Source organism: Helianthus annuus, chromosome 9 (assembly GCF_002127325.2).
Source record: "Helianthus annuus cultivar XRQ/B chromosome 9, HanXRQr2.0-SUNRISE, whole genome shotgun sequence".
NCBI classification, from domain to species: Eukaryota; Viridiplantae; Streptophyta; class Magnoliopsida; order Asterales; family Asteraceae; genus Helianthus; species Helianthus annuus.
The window spans coordinates 12,190,196-12,214,066 of record NC_035441.2 but is presented as its reverse complement, the minus strand read 5'-3'; the positions used below and the strand labels follow the sequence as shown (position 1 = coordinate 12,214,066).

General features: G+C 40.3%; 1 protein-coding gene across 1 annotated transcript; it reads left to right on the top strand.

The window, feature by feature from the left end:
* Positions 1-12,410: 12,410 nt before the first annotated feature.
* Positions 12,411-14,878, top strand: LOC118481655. The gene is made up of 3 exons (XM_035976826.1): positions 12,411-13,107; positions 13,190-13,630; positions 13,713-14,878. The coding sequence occupies exons 1-3, from the start codon at positions 12,411-12,413 to the stop codon at positions 14,876-14,878; spliced, it is 2,304 nt and encodes a 767-aa protein (XP_035832719.1).
* The last annotated feature ends 8,993 nt before the right edge of the window (positions 14,879-23,871 follow it).

The following is a 23,871-nucleotide window of genomic DNA, read 5'->3' as shown; positions in this document are numbered from 1 at the left end:
TTAAAAGGGATGATTTTTAATTTATTTCATATAATAATGTATCTAATCACAAAATGAAATTTATAACTTAACATTCCATTAATCGTAATAATGATTACACACTGCCCTAAACGGGACTTTTAAATAGATAAATACCTACGCAGAGGTTTACAGAAAACAAGTCCACGCAGGGACCAAATACATAGATAGATGTCCACAAAGGGACTAAAAGATAAGTCCACGCAGGGACTGAAATGTAATTGTCCACGCAGGGACTTGATTATAATAGTAAATACTATAGTACAATAAGAGACTAATGATCTCGTTTCTTCCTCCCTTTTAGTAAGTTTGCTAGGCCTTTGAGGAATCCGCGATTACTTTTACGTTCTTGCTCAAAGTCTCGTTCCACTCGATTTAGACGGTGGAGGATTTCTTCTTGCTCCGGTGGAGAAAAACGTGGCTGCTGCGACGGTTGTTGAACCGGAGGTCTAGGAGGTGCTGGATACCCATGAGCTGTGTATCCTAATCCCCAATGATCCCCATAAGGTCTGTCGGGGTGGAGGGCGTTGTAATTGGCCGCTACCACGTATGGGTCGGCATCATAATTATAGTTGTAGTGCGTGTGAGTCGGCTGCTCAAACGGGTTGTACGCGGTGGAACTGGCGTATGCTGGTATCGGATTGCCATAGCCGAATGGTGGCGGAGGTGGTGCAACTGGTGCAGAATTCGCCTCTGCAGGGTGACCAGAAGGTTCCCCTAACTGTGGTTCTTCAGGCACCGGCGGAAAGTGACTTGCACTCGAGTGAAAGTGGAATTCCCCTCCTCGGGTAGACATCCGCGTACCTGATCTCCTACGCCTTGGCGGATCAGGAGGTGCTGGTTGAACTGGTGGCGGTGGAGGCGGTGGCGTAACTGCCACGAAACGCGAATCCTCAGAAGGATCCTGTTGCTGCTGCTGCTCATGAGGCGAGAAGTGGTGAGAAGGTGTGAAGTACCAATCACACTGGTTAAACCTCGCCTGATAACTGTCGGGTCCTTGATAGGGTGTCCCATGAAAGGATGACCCATCAGAGATTTCGATAGGATGGTTGGGAGTACCTCGTGCAGGTTCTATGGGATCCGTGTCTTCATCCATATCTACCGCATTATCTTCGGAGAAATGGTCTTCAGGTCCTAAAGGGTTATAACCTATTGGTTCATGGACATAACCGGCCGGGTTGAACTGGCCTTGGAAGAAAGGAGTAGGATCGCCATAGGAACGGTGCGAAGCAGATCGCTGGAGAGCTATAAACGAAGGTTGAGGGTTACTAGGCTCGTTCTCCGAATTTGGTCCAAAATAGTGACGGTATGAAGGTGTTGAACTGTGTGAGGTAGACCGTCTTGCTGGCTCAAGGAGGTTTCTTCTACGTCTCTGAGGTTCTTCACTCCTCGTGCTGGAAGGAGCTTTCATGTTCGAAGGTCCGGCCTCGTGATCATTATGAGTAGTGATCGGCCCTTTGCCTCTTCCTCCTCTTCTAATTGCTGGTGGCATAATTCCTGCTTAACAGATCTTTAAATCACAATAAACAATAAAAGACAAACTAGAATGAAAATTCGAATTTGTCCTATGTTCTTGTCTAGACTCAAGTATGTGCAATTGTGTCATTGAGATTAAACACATAAGGATAGTGTTTAATTCACTCAACGTTGGCTCTGATACCAACCTGTCACACCCCGATTTCCACGTGTCTCAACGAAGGGCCCGGTGGGGGATTACCGTGACGTAGTTGGCAACAATATAGTCAAACCACAATATTTAAATGCACAGTGGAAGCATAAAGATAAATTATATTCCAACCATTGATTGTAATATCCAAGTATTACGAATAGTCGAAACATAAAATATAAATATTGTTCAACAGATATGGCATCCCAAGCTTGCGAGACTCTAACGATGCTTAAGGAGTGGCCAGCCTATTTCATACAGAACCTGCATTTAATCTTTTTAAGGAAAATACGTCAGTTTACACTGGTAAATACAGTCAACCGACACTTTTGTAAAATGTTTAATAAAATTGTTTTGAATGCACAAGGCACAAACTCTTTATAACTTGGGATAATTTATTGATTAAATCTTGTAAAAGAATTACATGTTCACTATGCGTTCGGTCGCCCGGGTCGTGCCGGGTTTAAGGTTAATAGACACGCCACAAAGCATAAAGCCGTGGCGGGAAAACCAACGGTTATACCTTTAATTAATATAGACACATTGCCGGGTGTACGCCTACACCCGCGTGTCGGGGTCGTAGCCATTTCGTAAAATGATGCCAAAGATATCCGGGACATGGTCATTAAGCTCCTAAAGGCGTAAAGCCAACAAAATAAATTTTAAACGGGTCACATTGATAATACCCAACTACTAATGAGTTGGGGTCAATTGCCCGACCAAGCGGTATTTTAAATACCGTAACCCAAGCCCGTATAACGGAAAATAAGTTAAAAGTATTTACCTGAGCAAGTAATATCCTTAATAAACAATGCAAGTTTCTTTTACTGGTCTCCTATTCTGGAACGAAGGTTTAAACAACCTATTAGAATCCTAACGGGTCTTTAATATAGCCTTAGCTTAGACCGGTCAGTTTCAAAAGATAATTACGGTTTAATCGCGTGAAAGGCGAAAACCGGGAATGGAATGTGGTTTGGACCCAACAAGTTTGAAGACTTGTTTTATATGGGTAATATAACCACACTCTGGATTTTGAGGTCAAAACAATAAGGTTTGACCCGTTTCGGCTAGTTTATGTAAACTGGTTACATAAACCGAACCGTGCGCGCAAAAGGCGTAACGGTGAACCGTAGGAGTCCTACACAGGTTTCCTTAGTTAATATGCTCTAAAGAGCTTGTGGTATCAGTAGGATACCTTCCATAATGCCCGTAAAGAGTTTTATTTCATTATACGCCCCGTAGGGGTACTTTGGTCATTTTAAAGATTATAAAAGAGGTTTCCGAGTTCTACAGGAAATCTGAGTTTTCCGAATAGTTTATGAAGTCCAAAATACTTTATTTACTATTTATAACCAGTAGCAATTGGAATCGGGTCAAAATACCATGTAGAACTCAAGTTATGTCCGAAAAGGGTATATTCGGTATTTACCGAACCGATGCCATAACCGCAGGTTATGAGCAGGTTAAAAATAATTAAAAATCTTTAAAAATCCCAAAATATTATTTTGCATAAGTGTGTAAAAGATTTGGTTTCGAAATTTGGGTTTAGATAGGCTTTATGCTAATTGCGCCGTTTAATTACTAAAGTTTCCGTAATTGCGCTATTTAGCATAACTCTTATTCTAGACCTCGGACTGACGTGAATTTTTAGGGACATGCTTAGAAATCAGTAACTAAGGTTATTGTCCTTTCACATGTCCAAAATTCTCGTTTTACAGAAAAAAGGGCGTTATGGTCAACTTTTAGGCGTTTAACGGAAATGTGTAAAAGACTCGGACAAACAACGAACCAGTCACAGAGGGTTATACCATCATGTAACCTGGTCCTAAGAGAGTCCTAAGGCATATCTAATTCATATCAGAACTGAAGTCAAAGCAAAAGTCAAAGTTTTGCGACTTTCGGTTCCGAACCGGGTCAAAACAGTAAATGGTCGGATCAAACAAGCTTAGACTAGTTAATATACTTATTATCATGTCATATGAGTGTTAAAACAGGTTACACGCCATCTACATTACCGATTATGCATAAAATCGCAAAATAGCCTTCTGTTGACTTGTTCTAAGCAAGTTTGACTCAACATTCGGACTAGTTAGAGTGGAAACCAGAGGGTGCCCTTTTAGGGGTTTAATGCCCACATGATTACCAACATATAACTACCTTTGATTCAACAAACCACTGGACCATTTGTGATTTATCGTTAAGTCAATCGTTTGTCACGACGGATTGACTTTTAGGCTAAAACTAAGCAAAAACTAAACTAAGAAGGGTAGAGCATACTTACAAGAGTCCTATGCACGACTTGTGAAGCCTAGAGAGAATGCTTGAGTTCCAGAAATGAGCAGAAATGATGAATGAAGGTGTGAACAATTGTTACAACATGAATGGCCTTTTATAGTGTTCATCATCCTCCAAGATGGTGACAACTAGGTCTAGGAAGTGTTAGGAGTCGCCCATGTCCCCAAAAATATATTGGTAAGTCGGTTTAACCGTTGTAACAGCCAACAGCCAACTTACTGTCGCTGGGCACCCCTTACGGGCCGTAAGGCAGGGCTCTTGCGGTCCGTAAGCCTTTGTCAGAGAAAACGTTTTAACGTTTCGCACCTTACGATCCGTAAGGCAGGACCCTTGCGTTCCGTAAGCCCTTGTCAGAAGCAAAAAAATAACCTTTCGTGATTTGAACGGACAACTTGCAATGCATGATTCCTGGTTGGCATTTTCAGCACAATGCCTTTAACCCATGCTTCGACAGTTATCTATCTATCACAATGTATCATTGGTTTGCACAAAGATGGAATTCATGAAAAATGGTTTATTGAACATTATTTTCATAGGATCCAAATTAGTAAACCTGGACATCCTTTATCATTAGTAGGCACCGGATTAAGGTATGGTTGTTTGTTAATCATGCTAGGGTCTTGGGATTTATAATGAAGTCGTTCAGAGGTATAAATTAACATGTCAACAGGTTCAAAAATCCTTACCATACATTTTTAATTAAATCCGGGTTTACAATACCTTTATCTTAAGTGACACGTGTCGTTTATTGATTGGACACAAAATTTCAAGGTGTTACACCTGGGGTGATCACACAACAATTGTAGAGTTGCATGTCTTGATCTTGAGCTCATTGGTGCACTATATAAGAGCATGAGTTGTAACCATTTTGGACATTCATTTGCAACTTCACCTCTGGAGCTCTCTGGTCAACAAGCCATCTTCCTAGTGATCTCTAGCAGTAATTAGGACTCTTGTAAGTGTCCTTAACCTCCCTTAATCCATTTTAGCTTAGTTAATTAGCTAAAAGTCAAACCGTCGTAATTAAGGTTTGACTTCGAGATTAGTCCATAATTACTCAGTCAAATCTCGAATTAAATACCTATAAGTAGGTAATTATGTGGATAACAAACCTTAAAAGGGTGTTTCCAGATTCCCACTCTAACCATGTTAATTGTCGAGTCAAAGTATACTTTAAAAAGTCAACATAATGCTTAAATCCAAATTAACTCATAATTAGCAATGTAGGATACATGCAACCTGTTTGATCATTAATATAACTTGGTAACTAATGTAAGAACATGTCTCAACATGTTCAACTCAACAATTTGACTTTCGCTTTGACTTTCAGTTCTGACCCGTTTTAGTCAAGTTTAAGATTGCCTTGGAGCTTCTTTTGGACCTAGTAATATGGTAGTATAACCCTCTGTGATTATACGGCTTAGTTCACTAATTGTCTAATTATTATGCAAATTTCCGTTAAATGCCCATATGTTGACCATTATGCCCAAATGTCCATAAAATATGATTTTTGAAAATATAAAAGGGTAGACATCTTAGTTACTGAATTATAGACTTGTAACCAAAATTTGACATCAGTTTGAGATCTAGATTAAGAGTTATGCTCAGTAGCGTAATTAGAAGCTTTCTTAGTAATTAATTAGCATAATTAGCATGTAGCCTATCTAAACCCAATTTTTATATCAAAACTTTCTACCCACTGATATATAATAATATTTGGGAATTTTAAAGATTTTTATTTATTTTTAGGCTGAGCATAACTTAGAGTTTTAAGCTTAATTCGGCTAATGCCGGTTTTGCCGTTTTGGGCTATAAAATGAGTTTTATAAATCCTTTTCACCTCAAACATTTTTCTACTGATTTATTATGTTAAATATATTATTTTGAGTCTTCTGGAATTATAAAAACATCAGCTTTTCTTTCAAAACCCGGAAATGACTCCAAATCGCCTTTTTAGGCATTTTTACGACATAGTATGTATCAAAACTAGTTTATATATATAAGAGTTGATACCTACTAAAATATTTAGTAAAATTTTATATTATAACATTAAACTAAGGTTTCAAACTCAGTTTTCCAGTTTTGACCTTTTAGGCTTATGTGAAATTACCAAAATGCCCTTTTGGTGCATAGGATGGTTATAACTAATAGAATTCACATATGAGTAATACCATACTATTATAACTTAGTAAATGAGTATATTTACTGATTTATTCAGACCTGTAAATCAGAATATCATTTAAACTCTTTTACACCCTTTAAAATGACCAAAATGCCCTTATGAGGCATAGTTTGGGTTTAAAACCATTGGGGCATAATGGAAGGTATCTTGCTGATATCACAACATATTTAGTGCATATAATCTCAAGAAAACTTGTATATGATTTATATGGTTACCCGTTACGCACTCCCGCATTCGGATCGGTTTATGTAACTAGTTTACACATATTAGCCAAAACGGGTCAAACCGTACCATCTTTGTCTCAAAATCCAGAATGTGTTTAATTTACCCATATTATACAAGTCTCCAAACTTGTTGGGTCTAAATCACATTCATTCCCGGTTTTCGGCTTCCATGCGATTAAACCGTATTTATTCCCTGAAACTAACTGGTCTAAGCTTAGGCTATATTAAAGACCCGTTAGGATTCTAATAGGTTATTATAAACCTTCGTTCCAGAATAGGAGACCAGTAAAAGACACTTGCATTTGCTTATTGTGGTTTATACTTGCTCAAGTAAATACTTTTAACTTATTTTCCCTTATACAGGCTTGGGGTACGGTATATAAAATACCGCTTGGTCGGGCAATTGACCCTAACTCATTAGTAGTTGGGTATTATCAATGTGACCCGTTTAAAAATTGGTTTTGTTTGTTTTACGCCTTTGGGAGTTTAATGACCATGTCCCGGATATCCTTGGCATCATTCATGAAATGGCCACGACCTTGACACGCGGGTGTAGGCGTACACCCGACAATGTGTCCATATTATTAAGGTATAACCGTTGGTTTCCCGCCGCGGATTTATACTATGTGGTGTGTCTATTAATCTTAAACCCGGCATGAACCGGGCGACTAAACGCATAACAAACATGTAATTCTTTTACAAGTTTAAATTTGATTAACTATCCCAAGTTATAAAAAGTTTTGTGCCATGTGCATTCAAATCAATTTTTAAAAGATTTTCAAAATGAGCCAGTTAAATTGTATTTACCAGTGTAAACTGACGTATTTTCCCCAAAAAGATTAAGTGCAGGTTCTACACGTAATAGGTTGGCCACTCCTTAGCATCGTTAAAGTCTCGCAAGCTTGGATGCCATTATCTGTTGAACAGTTTCTTCTTTTTATTTTGATCCGCCTGTGGATCTATTTCAGCTACATTGTGATACTTGGATATTACATTTTGTTTGATTGAAATAAATCTGTTTTATTGCTTCCGCTGTGCATCATAATTTGTGTTGTTTGACTATGATGATATCAACTACGTCACGATACTCCCCCACCGGGCCTAACGGTAACACGTGGAAATAAGGGGTGTGACAATTATCTTATATTTCATTAGAGGTTTTTTCTATACTTGCATAATCTAAATAAATGTATTTGTTTCCCCAGGTTCTTGGTTTTGGGGATTCCGTAGAAGAAGTTTATGCTGCATACAAACAACACAAAGTTGAAATTATAGTAACCGGTTATTTTTTTCTATTTATTATATGTTGCAATGCTAACTTTAACTGCTGAAAAGATTAACCAGGACAATGTTAAAGGTGGAAAGTGCACGAGTGGTGCTAAGATGACTGAAGAAGAATTAGCATTAGCCGAGCTTCAAGGATGTTTGCAGAAGCATGTACTAGAATAAACGATGTCTTGAAACTCTTTTAAGTTCTTTCGTCGCTATCCTCCTATCAACTCGGTTAACGATTTCGACTCGTGTGAGATTAATTTACACGTTTTAAGGCTTTGATATTAACCGTTCATATACTCGGATATGCTGCTTTGTAACAAAACTCAAAGAACCCCGAATTGGATTTTAATCTTTTTCTGCAAATTAGTGGTGATGACCGGCTGTTTTGATCCCAATTCGTTTGATGAACGAGAAGAAGTTAACCCCTTTGCTGTAAGTTCTTTGTTTTTTTTTCGAAATAACTTTGCTTGGTTATTATGTTAGCAAATGTCTTGCTTCCATTGTTGTTAGTACCCTCTTATGCACTTTTTTCCTTTTTCTTGCTTCATTAAAAATTCAATTGATTATTTAAGATTTAATGTTTTGCGTAGAACTACGTTACCATTTTTTTTACTACTTTGTGTATTAAAGCCTATCATGGCTGCACTTATAATAATATAAACTACTCATGAGATATTATATATGTACACATATATTTCTTTTTCTAATTTTGTGTGTTTGGGGACACGAAAGCATGACAAAACTTTTACAATAGGTAATTTATTCAATCCTATTATGGTTATGGTTTACTCTTTTCATCGACAATAACCGTTTGCCTTGTGGTATATAGTTGTAACACGGCACTTATTTGAGCACGGAGGCGAAGGCGTGAATTTAATTTACTTATATTGAGGTCATTCTTCAAACCTTTAGCACTTATTATTTTTATTCTTTTTGTTTGCCATTTATTATTTGTTTTTTTTACGAAGGAGTTGTCCTACTTAATATTAACCCTTATGCATTTTAATTTTATACTAAAGATACCCTTAAAATAATACAAGGATACCCCTAACCAACCAAAACTTGTAGAATAAAGGAGCCCGATTGAAACAGTGGCCCAATTGCCCAAATTATTAATAATATGATTGAAATTGTGGTTAGTTAGCTATTTATTTTACTTTATTTATTTATTTATTGTCGTTTTTATATATTGTGTGATTGCCCGGTAAACATTTTTTTAGCAATGTTTATATGAACTTTAGGTGAAGGGAACTTCATCAATGAAAATGGATTTTGTAGCGCGCCTTACATGAAAGATAATGGACAAAATGATCTGTTGGTTGCACTGAATGTATCAAGTCTCACTTATGCACCAGTAAGCATCTCTATCTCGCTATCCAAAATTCCATGTTTTATAGCAGAATTTATACTCGCTATCCAAGTAAGCATCTATATCTCGGTTTTATCCCAATTTTTTTCTGTTTTAGATGTGTGTTCAAGTTTTGTACATGAAAGTTGCAAAAATTTATAACCCAGTATGGTGCGAGAAAGTTCCGGATACACAGAACGGGCCCACACAAAACACACAAAACACACAAACATGAAAAAATCGGATGCTTTCGTGTCCATTACGATTTGGCTAAACTTTTCAATAATAGGTTACTTAGAATGTGTAAGATCCACCTTTTTATTTGCTTTTTAATCGATAATCTTTTTATGAACTCTAATCGATTATTCATGAAACCTTAACGTCGATTTAACAAGGGTTTTGAAACACAGTGGCAATAACACCTGTTGTGTCTAGGGTTTTGAAACACAGCGGTGGCTTTGAAGGTCGGCCGTTGATGACATTGATGATGGTGGATTTGTGGTAACGGTGAAGGTTTAAAGCTAATTCGAGGTAATTATATGACGAGCAGTGGATATTCAGAGCGATTGAGGAATATTTTTGGTTTGAGATTAGAGAACAGATGCTTTAATTAAATGATGTGTTAATTGTGATTGTAATTTTGCTGATGTTTGATTGAGTTTACTTCAGGTTGAAATTTGGAATCTCCATCAACATTCATCACAATCTTTGAAGGTAATCACATGGTTTCTTAGTTATTTAGTTGCGGCTCTCACTATCTGCACACCAAGGCAGGCTATCTGCACACTTAGGGTTTACATACGCTGCGTATTGACCAATACGCAGCGTATAGGGTTACCTAAATACGCTGCGTATTGGTCAATACGCAGCGTATATAAGTGGTAGGTACACGACCAGACAGTCAAACCTAGTACCATGTCAAATGAGTCTAACATAGGGTGCGTATTGATCAATACGCACCGTATTGACAGACTGATTTGACCTGATACGATGTTGTCCAGGGCACGTGAATAAAGTAATACGGTGAGTAGGGATCAATACGCTGCGTATTGACATGCCAGATGAAAGTCTATTTATCCCTCCATTCATATATGTTACCCATCACCCGACATATACTTTGCTTTCCTTTTCATCTTCTTCTTCAGTAAATTGTTAGTTTTTGGTTCAACCTTGTTAAAATGTCATCATTTTGGAAGGATAATTATTTCGGTAATCGCTATTCTAACGACACATGGGGATCAAATGCTGCCAATGAGGAGGAGGAGGTTGTGTCTGGAGTCCCTGTTGATCAAGAAACACAGTTGCCAGACTTGAACAAGACTCCCACTCCACCTGTTGATGAACCAAATTACCCGGCGCATCAAGTGTGTCCTGATTACGGATACGGGTATGAATCTCCGTACGTGCAACAAAGTGGATACGGTGCTGAGAATGCACCTGTTGATGAACCATATTACCCGACGCAGCAATCGTATCCGGGTTATGGGGTATACGGGGATGAAGGTGGATACGGAAGTTACAGTGGATACGGTGGTGATGGTGGATACGGGGGTGAAGGTGGCTACAATGGATATGGGGGCTACGGTGGATACGATAGATATAGGGGTGACGGTGGTTACAGTGGATACGGGGGCTACGGTGGATACAGTGTATACGATAGATCTAGGGATGAAGTTGGATACGGTGGATACGAAGAACATGGTGGATATGGTTATGAGTCCCGTAACACATCACTTTATGAACCATCTACCCCGGGCAATCCATTTCAAGTAAATGAGGTATCACATTAAAATAATTATTGTTATTATTATTATAATTATAATTGTTATTATTATTATTATTATTATTATTATTATTATTGTTAAAAATAATATAATTATAATAATTATTATTATTGTTATTATTGTTAAAATACTTTAATTATAATTATAATTATAATTATTATTATTATTATTATTATTATTATTGTTGTTGTTGTTGTTAAAAATATTATAATTATAATTATTACTATTATTATTATTATTATTAAAAATTGTATTCTTTTTATAATAATAATCTAGTTAGTCTAATTAACAAAATAATTATAAGATTTAGTAAATAAACAAGTTAAGAAAGTTAAGTTAATAAACAATTTATTTTTCTTTTCTAAATAAATAAATTAATAAAAAATATTTTAAATATAAATAAATTAGTATTGTAAATAAATAAAAGAATCATGAAATTGATTTTTAGTTAAAATGGTTAGTTTAAACCTAACTTAGTTAGTTAAATCATAGTTATATCCTAACTAGGTTAGCATTAATACAAGGGACCACTAACTGAGTTAGAGAACTCAGTTAGTCCAGTTAAGTGCCAAAAACAATAAAAAGTCCCTGAAGTTTCAAATTTTACGAAAATAGTCCCTGAAGATTAAAAAAATTGACAAAACAGTCCCTGAAGTTTTGAAAATTGACAAAAATGGTCCCTGAAGTTTCGATAATTGACAAAATGGTCCCTGAACTTTCGAAAATTGCAAAAATGGTCCCTGAACTTTCGAAAATTGACAAAATGGTCCCTGAACTTTCGAAAATTGCAAAAATGGTCCCTGAACTTTCGAAAATTGACAAAAATGGTCCCTGAAGTTTCAGAAATTGACACAAATGGTCCCTGAAGTTTCGAAAATTGACAAAAATAGTCCCTAAAGTTTCAAAAATTGACACAAATGGTCCCTATACTGTTCAGTTAAGTATGCTAACTGAGTTAGTGTTTAAAGATGAAATCTTTATATGAAAGTTAACCTTGTTAAATCATTCTGTTAAAATAGTTTCAATAATAACCATATTAGTACCTGAAGTATGAGTTTCAATTATATTATTATTATTATTCTTATTATTATTATTATTATTATTATTATTATTATTATTATTATTATTATTATTATTATTATTATTATTATTATTATTATTATTATTATTATTATTATTATTATTATTATTAATGTCTTTTTGACACAAATGGTCCCTGAAGTTTCGATTATATTATTATTAACGTAACTTTTTTTAGCGTTTCATGTCTCTAACTGATTTGAAGAATTGGGTACAAGAAACGGGAAAGGATAATGGTTACGTAATTGTTACCCGCCGATCAAAAAATATTGGCGGTACTACTGGGATGGTATGGCTTGTGTGCGACCGTAGTGGTGAACACCGTAGTAAAGCAACAGTTAGGAAAGCTGGTAGCAAAAAAATCGGCTGCCCATTTTCATTACTCGCCATCCGGGACGTGACGAACGACTCGTGGGAGTTAAAAGTGGACTGTGCGAACCATAACCACGAACCTACGACGAGTCTGTTGGGCCACGCTTTTGTGCGAAGATTTACTAAAGCCGAATACAAGCTAGTGGAGCAGCTAACTGCTCAAAACATGGAGCCACGTATCATATTTCAAACCCTAAGAAAGCAGTTCCCCGACAGCCTGCACGTTCAGAAAGACGTGCAAAATGCGGTACAAAAAATTAGAGCGACAATAATGGACGGAAAGAATCCTATTCAGGCACTGGAAAGCCTGCTGCATGACCGCCGATTCATTTACGACACCCGACAAGATCCCAAAACAGATGTCGTAACAGAGATTTTCTTTGTTCATCCTTATTTAATCACTATGTGGCGTGCATTCCCGCACGTGATGTTGATCGACGCGACCTACAAAACAAACCTCTACAACATGCCATTTGTCCAGGTTGTGGGTATGACGTCGACTGGGAAGTCTTTTTGTATCGCACATGCCGTTATTTGTAAAGAACGAAGGGGTAACTACGTGTGGGTGCTTGAGCGGATCAAGTCAATATTGCATGAATGTATGATGCCGCGTGTGATAGTCACGGATAGGGAGCTTGCCCTAATAAACGCGTGTTCTAAAGTATTCCCGAACGCAAAAAGGCTTCTATGCCACTTTCACATCCAACAAAATACAGCTAGAAAGTGCAAGTCAGGGTTCGATAAAGAAGATTGGGGGAAATTTATGTCGTACTGGCGGACATTGTGCGAATCTTCATCAGAACCCATGTACAAGTACAACTTGGAGAAAATGTATAACCGACTCGTGGTTGCCAACCGAGAAAGTAAGTGTTCCTTCAACAAACGACTCACCCAATCTATTATATTTCACACACGCTTTTACATTTCATTATTTCATTTTTACAGGTGTCTATGATTACGTCTACGAAAACTGGCTCAAAGACTATAAAGAAATGTTCGTTTATGCGTGGACCGATAAGTGTCGCAACTTTGGTCAGCGCACCACCAACAGAGTTGAGAGCCAGCACGCAAATTTAAAAAGATACATTACGCGCGGGAGTTCATTGGAGCGAATAGCAAGATGCATCATTGATATAGTTGAAACTCAGTATGATGAAATACAAAAAAGTTTCACTGAGAGCATCAAAAAAACAATGAACCACCACAGACACCGAATGTTGGACAACCTACGTGGAAAGGTTTCCCATGAAGCACTTGATTTGCTGGAAAAAGAGCTACTGAGGAAGATGGATGTGTTGCGGAAACTTAACGCGTCATGTGGTTGCCATATGTGGCTTAGCAAAGGATTGCCGTGTGCTTGTAGGCTGGAAAACTACAAACGTACAGGTAAAAAATATTAAAACAACAAACCTTTTGTTATTTTGTACGATTTAGCTGTTTCTCACACCGTATTAACTTAACTGTGCAGGGCGTATAATACAACTCGACGAGATAGATGTATTCTGGCGTAAGCTTGACTTGCTCCCGTGTAAACTGGTAGACGAGGAGGTCGATATTGTAGCAGAGCTCAATAATGTGCGGCAACATTTAGAGGCGCAGTCCCCCGTTCAGCAAAAGAGTATGCTTTCAAAGATAAAAGCGGTCTTCACCCCGAAATCGTCAACCAAGAAACCACCAATCGTCCAGCAAAACACTCGCGGTCGGCCTACATCAAAGAAAGTACAAGAAAGGCTAGATGAAGCTGCGAGGTTAGACGAAGCTGCGAGATACAGCTCCTATGGCGAGGACAGCAACGTAATTACCGCTTCCCCCAAACATAGGTACGATTTACCCCGACACAGCTCATACGTACCGTCAGAGGGCTCTCGTGGAACTGGTTCGTTTGTGAAGTCTGAAAAACCTAAAATGCAACCAAACAGTTCAACAAGTTCTAAAAAGAAGGAGACGCGGGATGATAAGGTTTTTCCATTAATAAAGGGGGACGAGCACTTGTTATGCATTAAGAGGTTTAAGAATCAAATTCCATCAGAGTTTCGCTCTTACATATCGCGTATACAAGATGTGACCCCAGACGGTCATTGTGGGTACAGGTCTGTGGCTGTCGGGTTAGGTTTTACGGAACACGCATGGCCCAATATTCGAAGAGATTTACTACTGGAGATTGACCATAACAAACCGCGTTGGAAGCATGTATTCGAAACATATAACGAAGGAGACTTTAAACGAATACGTAAGAGCATCGAATGGCATTCAGTGAAAAGGTGCGATGAAAGTCACTGGATGGAAATGCCCCAGGTAGGGCTTCTCATAGCGCAAAGGTATAATATTGTCCTCCACGTGCTAAGCATTGAATGGAGCTCTACCATCTTCCCATTAACGGATGCCCCACTAGATCCACGACCTCAAGCGATAACGCTTGTACATGTTCACGGGGGACACTTCATACATGCAAAGTTGGAAGGAGACTACCCCATGCCTTTAGTGAACCCGTTGTGGTCGGCACATCGATCAATAGCTGCGAAACGGTGGGAAGAAATGTATAGACCGCGGTTAGAGCACTACTACGAGTTAATGCATCCTAAATCAGACCGAGACAAAGACAGAGAACCGAGTTTAAATGTTATCGAAGATTAAGCGGAAACTTGTATTTTTGTAAATTGTAGAAATTTTTTAATTTATAAAGTTTGTATCATTTTTAATTTTTATAATTCAAATAATATCATTTTTAATTCATTTATAATTTTTAATTTATAATTTATAATTTATAATTCAAATTTTTATAAACATAATTTTTGGATTATTTTTAGCTTCTCTAAATACAAACCAAGAAAAACACAAAAAAAAAAGGTCTTATAAGGTGCGTAGGGATCCCTACGCATCGTATGTTAACCAAATGCCAATAAAGCCCCTCTTTTGGCTTCCTTTAGCCTCAGAACAAGGGTAAAAAGGTAAAATGACACAAATAAAGGCAGCGTATTGATCAATACGCATCGTATGTCAAAGGCGGACAATTTTCCCCCCAAATTGAAGTTTGAAAATATAAATATGTTAAATTACTATTTTGCCCTTCTGTTAGGGCTATACGGGGCTAAATGTAAGGGCAAAAAGGTCATTTTCGGACCTTTAAATACGCTTCGTATGGAGCTCTACGATGCGTATATAAATGTAATCATAATGACCTTTATACCCTTCTACCCATGCTTCGTATAGGTTATACAGAAGGGTATAAAGGTCATTGTGATGACCTCTTATATACGCATCGTAGAGCTCAATACGAAGCGTATTTAAAGGTCCGAAAATGACCTTTTTGCCCTTACATTTAGCCCCGTATAGCACTGATAGAAGGGCGAAATGGTAATTTCAATAGAAAAAGACTTTTGCATACGCTTCGTATGGACCACTAAGATGCGTATAGGTTCTGATTTAAATCAGGAAAACCCCTACGCATCTCTGTTCTTCCCCAAATTACACACACAAAACCTCTACGAACCCCTACGAAGGCGACTACGTATTTCCGACCGTATACACGCGAATTCGAAGTATAAACGAGGTATATACTCAACCTATTTAAGTAATTTTGATTTTTTTAGTATTTTATCCGTAAATTAGGGCTGTATCATAGGTAAATTAGGGTTTACAGTGAATTAGGGGTGTTTGTTTGATTTGTTTGATTAGGGTTTACAGTGAATTAGGGGTCTTTGTTTGATTTGTTTGATTAGGGTTTACTACAGTGAATTAGAGGGTGACTGCAAATGGTTTAAAAAAATGACCCGACCCGACCCGAAACCCGTTCTGACCCGGGGCCGTTAAATAATATTTTTTTTATATAACAGGTTCTGTGTGAATTTAAATAATATTTTTTTTATTATTTAGTCGACGCTCGTTAGGCCCGTACGCGCCTTACGGATGACGTCGGCTAAATAATAAAAAAATATTATTTAGTCGACGTCGTCCGTAAGGCGTGTACGGGCCTAACGAGCGTCGAAACTAAGTCCGTTGTTGCCCGTTAGGCCCGTACGCGCCTTACGGATCCCGACCCGAAACCCGTTCTGACCCGGGCCCGTTAGGCCCGTACGCGCCTTACGGATGACGTCGATTAAATAATAAAAAAAATATTTGACACTTCAAACCTGGAAACATTTGTGTCAATTTCTGAAACATAAGGGACCGTTTTATTAAATCCTGGAAACACCAGGGACCATTTTTGTAAATTCATCAAACCTCAGGGACCAATTTTGTAAACACATCAAACCTCAGGGACCATTTTTTTAAACATAAACTTAAATTGTTTTTTTTTTAAACAGAAAAATATATATTTTTAAACAGAAAATATATATTTTTATGCTTTCACTTGTCTTTATGCTTTCACTTGTGCCATGGTTTTGCTGTGTAAACAGAAAATATATATTTTTAAACAGAAAATATGTATTTTTTTAAACTTAAACTTAAATTGTTTTTTTTTTTTTAAAACAGAAAAATGGAGGAAATGGATTTCGAAGGAGATATTCCGGAGCAGCCGCAGCGGAAACGGCGGGCGCGTCCACCGCCAGATCCTCTAGAGAATCACCCGTATTTGGGGTTTCCTCCGGAGTCCGAGGCTGCTCTCCGTTGCGAGAAGCTTCGGAAGATGCATATTGGTGAACATTTTGTGGTTTCGTGGAAAACCCTCCGGAAGCTTGAGGTTGAAGATTGGGTGCGGGGGTTTGTTCCCGTTGATTCACCGTGGGATCGTCTGTTTGAGCTATCGTTTACGCCGACCTACAGGGAGATACTAGTCGAGTTTCTGTCGTCGTTCGAGTTTCATCCTCGTCGGCCAAATGAGGTTGTGGACCCCGCGCAGCCCCCTCCCCCGCCCGAGGTTTCTTTTCGCATGGCTGGCCAGGCGCGCGAAATGTCACTTGCACAGTTTGCGGTGCATAGCGGTTTGTATACGGAGGCTGAGATTGCTACGGATCTTTATACGAAGGTACGTTTAACACAAATTTTGTATTGTTATTATTATTATTTTTAATATATAACATTTAAGATTTAATATTAATTTAACGTTTAATAAACATTCGTGTAAACAGGGGCTCGTAATGATTGATAAACCCACGCTATTAGGGTTTTGGGATCTGATCGCGGACATCCGTCATTGGGACCACCACCAATCCAAGGGGAGGAGTACGCTGATTGAGGATCCGCTCTTCAGGTACGTTAGTTATTAAACAGTTTTTTTTACTTTTTTTAAACAGATTTTTTTAAAAGAAAATTTCTTTTTTTAATTATATAGTTGATTTTTGTCAATTTTTGAAACATCAGGGACCATTTTTGTAAAAAATAGAAACTTTAGGGAACAAAGTGTAAATATATCAAACCGTCAGCCGTTTTTGTAAAAAATTGAACGACGTCTAAACCGGCAGCCGTTTGGGGCTGGGTTTGCAGCCGTAAACCGGCGTTTAAACGGCTGCAAACACAGCCCCAAAGGGCAGCGATTTCGCAGCCGTTTGGGGCTGCGTTTGCAGCCGTTTAAACGCCCGGTTACGGCTGCAAATGCCGCCGCAGACGGCAACGAAAACGCAGCCGTTTGGGGCTGCGTTTGCAGCCGTTTAAACGCCCGTTTACGACTGCAAACGCAGCCGCAAACGGCAGCGAAATATCTGCCGTTTGCGGCTGCGTTTGCAGCCGTTTAAACGCCCGTTAGGGACCTACGCGACTTACGGTTCGACTTCGACTAAATAATAAAAAAATATAATTTAACGACGATCTTAGTTTTGACGCTCGTAAAGCGCGTAGGTCCCTAACGAACGTCGAAACTAAGTTCGTCGTTTTATATTTTAACGACGAACTTAGTTTCGACGCTCGTTACGGACCTACGCGCCTTACGGATCGACTTCGACTAAATAATAAAAAAAGTATAATTTAACGACGATCTTAGTTTTGACGCTCGTAAAGCGCGTAGGTCCGTTCGAGCGTCGAAACTAAGTTCGTCGTTAAAATATATATTTTTTTATTATTTAGTCGAAGTCGAACCGTAAGGCGCGTAGGTCTCTAACGAGCGTCGAAACTAAGTTCGTCGTTTTATATTTTAACGACGAACTTAGTTTCGACGCTCGTTAGGGACCACTTGTGTCAATTTTTGAAACATCAGGGACCATTTTTATAAAAAAATTGAAACTTCAGGGACCAAAGTGTAAATATATCAAAAAAGGGACCATTTGTGTCAATTTTTGAAACTCCAAGGACTGTTTAAACCAAATTTCTTTTTAAACAGGATTTTTTTTAAACATATTTTTTTTTATTTTTTAGTCGAAGTCGAACCGTAACCGGCGTTTGAACGACGTCTAAACCGGCAGCCGTTTGGGGCTGCGTTTGCAGCCGTAAACCGGCGTTTAAACGGCTGCAAACACAGCCCCAAAGGGCAGCGATTTCGCAGCCGTTTGGAGCTGCGTTTGCAGCCGTTTGAACGCCCGGTTACGGCTGCAAATGCCGCCGCAGACGGCAGCGAAAACGCAGCCGTGTGCGGCTGCGTTTGCAGCCGTTTAAACGCTCGTTTACGACTGCAAACGCAGCCGCAAACGGCAGCGAAATCGCTGCCGTTTGCGGCTGCGTTTGCAGCCGTTTAAATGCCCGTTAGGGACCTACGCGACTTACGGTTTCCATTTAATCGATGTCGTCTGATTATTATTTACTGACTGGTTTCCATTTATGCAGGTATTTGCACAAGATGATTTCCACTTCGATCACTGCTCGAAACAAAAGCCGGGAGTGGTGTACGAGTGGTGACTTGTTCTTTTTGTATTGCCTCTTATACAAGAGGCCGTGCGCTCTCGCCTACGGGTTGGCGCAGTATTTCGCCTCCGCGCATCATCGACAGGAGCGCGGAATGCTATTCGGCGGCGCCTATGTGACTAAGATAGCCCATTCGTTGGGCTATCATCCGGAGAACGACCGCGACCGTGTAGGCCCGGCGGCACAGCCAAAGCGGATGGGGATGAACACAGTAAACGGGATGCATATTACCAAAGACTTTCCATGCGGGAAGCGGTTAAAGAATCTGGACGGCACACAATACCAGCTTAAGCAACTGCCAGAAGAGTTCCCTCTGATTTATCCCCCGCGGGATCCGGAGCCGCCGGAGCCGCATGAGCCGGCCGCCGTTCTTCCGCAGCCACCACAGCCGCGTGGACCACCCGGGGCTCCCAAGTTCCCACGCCATGTTTGGCCCGGTCCTGACCCGTCACATGAGCGGCTGCATCGAAACGTTGAAAGAAACAATTATTTGTTAGAGTGAGTGGCTGCGGCGCTGCAGCAGCAGCGACAGCATGACGGGATACCTCCACTACCCTTCATTGCGGATGCGGACTGGGATCAGCATCAGCAGCAGCAGCATCAGCAGCAGCAGCAGCAGCAGCAGCAGCATCAGGAGCAGCAGCAGCAGCATCAGGAGCAGCAGCAGTAGTATTTTATCATTTTGTTATGTATGTACAAACTTTGTTATGTATTTTGTTATGTATATATCAAACTTCGGTGTAAACAGTTTCACATATTTTGAAATGTTATATTTTGAAATTCAGGCAGGTTATAAAAAATTCTGGCAGGTTATTTAAAGTGTTTTGTCGTCACGGACTTAGTTTCGACGCTCGTTAAGCCCGTACGCGCCTTACGGACGACGTCGACTAAATAATAAAAAAAATATTATTTAGTCGACGCTCGTTAGGCCCGTACGCGCCTTACGGACGACGTCGACTAAATAATATTTTTTTTATTATTTAGTCGACGTCGTCCGTAAGGCGCGTACGGGCCTAACGAGCGTCGAAACTAAGTCCGTTTAACGACGGGCTTAGTTTCGACGCTCGTTAGGCCCGTACGCGCCTTACGGACGACGTCGAGTAAATAATAAAAAAAATATTATTTAGTTGACGTCGTCCGTAAGGCGCGTACGGGCCTAACGAGCGTCGAAACTAAGTCCGTCGTGCCCGTTAGGCCCGTACGCGCCTTACGGATGACGTCGACTAAATAATAAAAAAAATATTATTTAGTCGACGTCGTCCGTAAGGCGCGTACGGGCCTAACGAGCGTCGACTAAATAATATTTTTTTTATTATTTAGTCGACGTCGTCCGTAAGGCGCGTACGGGCCTAACGAGCGTCGAAACTAAGTCCGTCGTTAAAACTAACGAGCGTCGAAACTAAGTCCGTCTTATATGTAGTAACTGCGTACAGGCCTAACGAGTGTCTCTGGAATATAACAGGTTCTGTGCGACTTTAAAGTTCAGAAGGCTTTATACGCTGCGTATTGACCAATACGCAGCGTATACAAAGTGTCAGTATACGCTGCGTATAGGGCAATACGCAGCGTATTAGCAGTTACTACATATAAGAATTAAGTTCCATGTTCTAACAGCACCGGAACGGAGGATAAACTGGTTAAGGTGTTACGGTTCTAAATGATAGGTCACGAGTTCGATTCATGCTAAGGGCCGGTTCTTTAAAGAAGACCCCCTTTTATACTGATTTTATATATATTTACACTTTGGTCCCTGGTGTTTCATTTTTTATAAAAATGGTCCCTGATGTTTGATAATTTAGATAAATGGTCCCTGGTGTTTCCAGGATTTACAAAAATGGTCCCTTATGTTTCAGAAATTGACACAAAATGTTTCTAGGTTTGAAGTGTCAAATTGTTACCAAGTTTATATACTTAGTTTCGACGCTCCTTAGGCCCGTACGCGCCTTACGGACGACGTCGACTAAATAATAAAAAAAATATTATTTAGTCGACGTCGTCCGTAAGGCGCGTACGGGCCTAACGAGCGTCGAAACTAAGTCCGTCGTTGCCCGTTAGGCCCGTACGAGCCTTACGGATGACGTCGACTAAATAATAAAAAAAAATATTATTTAGTCGACGTCGTCCGTAAGGCGCGTACGGGCCTAACGAGCGCCGAAACTAAGCCCGTCGTTACGGACTTAGTTTCGACGCTCGTTAGGCCCGTACGCGCCTTACGGACGACGTCGACTAAATAATAAAAAATATTATTTAGTCGACGTCGTCCGTAAGGCGCGTACGGGCCTAACGAGCGTCGAAACTAAGTCCGTAACGACGGGCTTAGTTTCGACGCTCGTTAGGCCCGTACGCGCCTTACGGACGACGTCGACTAAATAATAAAAAAAATATTATTTAGTCGACGTCGTCCGTAAGGCGCGTACGGGCCTAACGAGCGTCGAAACTAAGTCCGTCGTTAAAATTTTAACGACGGGCTTAGTTTCGACGCTCGTTAGGCCCGTACGCGCCTTACGGACGACGTCGACTAAATAATAAAAAAAATATTATTTAGTCGACGTCGTCCGTAAGGCGCGTACGGGCCTAACGAGCGTCGAAACTAAGTCCGTTTAACGACGGGCTTAGTTTCGACGCTCGTTAGGCCCGTACGCGCCTTACGGACGACGTCGACTAGATAATAAAAAAAATATTATTTAGTCGACGTCGTCCGTAAGGCGTGTACGGGCCTAACGAGCGTCGAAACTAAGTCCGTCGTTGCCCGTTAGGCCCGTACGCGCCTTACGGATGACGTCGACTAAATAATAAAAAAAAATATTATTTAGTCGACGTCGTCCGTAAGGCGCGTACGGGCCTAACGAGCGTCGAAACTAAGTCCGTCGTTAAAATTTTAACGACAGGCTTAGTTTCGACGCTCGTTAGGCCCGTACGCGCCTTACGGACGACGTCGACTAAATAATAAAAAAATATTATTTAGTCGACGTCGTCCGTAAGGCGCGTACGGGCCTAACGAGCGTCGAAACTAAGCCCGTCGTTAAACGGACTTAGTTTCGACGCTCGTTAGGCCCGTACGCGCCTTACGGACGACGTCGACTAAATAATATTTTTTTATTATTTAGTCGACGTCGTCCGTAAGGCGCGTACGGGCCTAACGAGCCTCAAAACTAAGTCCGTAACGACGGACTTAGTTTCGACGCTCGTTAGGCCCGTACGCGCCTTACGGACGACGTCGACTAAATAATAAAAAAATATTATTTAGTCGACGCTCGTTAGGCCCGTACGCGCCTTACGGATGACGTCGACTAAATAATATTTTTTTAATTATTTAGTCGACGTCATCCGTAAGGCGCGTACGGGCCTAACGAGCGTCGAAACTAAGTCCGTCGTTGCCCGTTAGGCCCGTACGCGCCTTACGGATGACGTCGACTAAATAATAAAAAAAAATATTATTTAGTCGACGTCGTCCGTAAGGCGCGTACGGGCCTAACGAGCGTCGACTAAATAATATTTTTTTTATTATTTAGTCGACGTCGTCCGTAAGGCGCGTACGTGCCTAACAAGCGTCGAAACTAAGTCCGTTTAACGACGGGCTTAGTTTCGACGCTCGTTAGGCCCGTACGCGCCTTACGGACGACGTCGACTAAATAATAAAAAAAATATTATTTAGTCGACGTCGTCCGTAAGGCGCGTACGGGCCTAACGAGCGTCGAAACTAAGTCCGTCGTTAAAATTTTAACGACGGGCTTAGTTTCGACGCTCGTTAGGCCCGTACGCGCCTTACGGACGACGTCGACTAAATAATAAAAAAAATATTATTTAGTCGACGTCGTCCGTAAGGCGCGTACGGGCCTAACGAGCGTCGAAACTAAGTCCGTCGTTGCCCGTTAGGCCCGTATGCGCCTTATGTATGATAAATTTGCAAAAATGGTCCCTGAGGTTTGATGTGTTTACAAAATTGGTCCCTGAGGTTTGATAAATTTACAAAAATGGTCCCTGGTGTTTCCAGGATTTAATAAAATGGTCCCTTATGTTTCAGAAATTGACACAAATGTTTCCAGGTTTGAAGTGTCAAATATTTTTTTTATTATTTAGTCGACGTCATCCGTAAGGCGCGTACGGGCCTAACGGGCAACGACGGACTTAGTTTCGACGCTCCTTAGGCCCGTACGCGCCTTACGGACGACGTCGACTAAATAATAAAAAAAATATTATTTAGTCGACGTCGTCCGTAAGGCGCGTACGGGCCTAACGAGCGTCGAAACTAAGTCCGTCGTTGCCCGTTAGGCCCGTACGCGCCTTACGGATGACGTCGACTAAATAATAAAAAAAAATATTATTTAGTCGACGTCGTCCGTAAGGCGCGTACGGGCCTAACGAGCGTCGAAACTAAGCCCGTCGTTACGGACTTAGTTTCGACGCTCGTTAGGCCCGTACGCGCCTTACGGACGACGTCGACTAAATAATAAAAAAAATATTATTTAGTCGACGTCGTCCGTAAGGCGCGTACGGGCCTAACGAGCGTCGAAACTAAGTCCGTTTAACGACGGGCTTAGTTTCGACGCTCGTTAGGCCCGTACGCGCCTTACGGACGACGTCGACTAAATAATAAAAAAAATATTATTTAGTCGACGTCGTCCGTAAGGCGCGTACGGGCCTAACGAGCGTCGAAACTAAGTCCGTCGTTGCCCGTTAGGCCCGTACGCGCCTTACGGATGACGTCGACTAAATAATAAAAAAAATATTATTTAGTCGACGTCGTCCGTAAGGCGCGTACGGGCCTAACGAGCGTCGACTAAATAATATTTTTTTTATTATTTAGTCGACGTCGTCCGTAAGGCGCGTACGGGCCTAACGAGCGTCGAAACTAA

Coding starts and splice junctions, on each gene's coding strand:
- LOC118481655 (XM_035976826.1), top strand. CDS start 12,411: ATGGAGCCACGTATCATATTTCAAACCCTAAGAAAGCAGTTCCCCGAC. Junction 13,108..13,189: donor CGTGGTTGCCAACCGAGAAA/GTAAGTGTTCCT, acceptor TCATTTTTACAG/GTGTCTATGATTACGTCTAC. Junction 13,631..13,712: donor GGAAAACTACAAACGTACAG/GTAAAAAATATT, acceptor TTAACTGTGCAG/GGCGTATAATACAACTCGAC.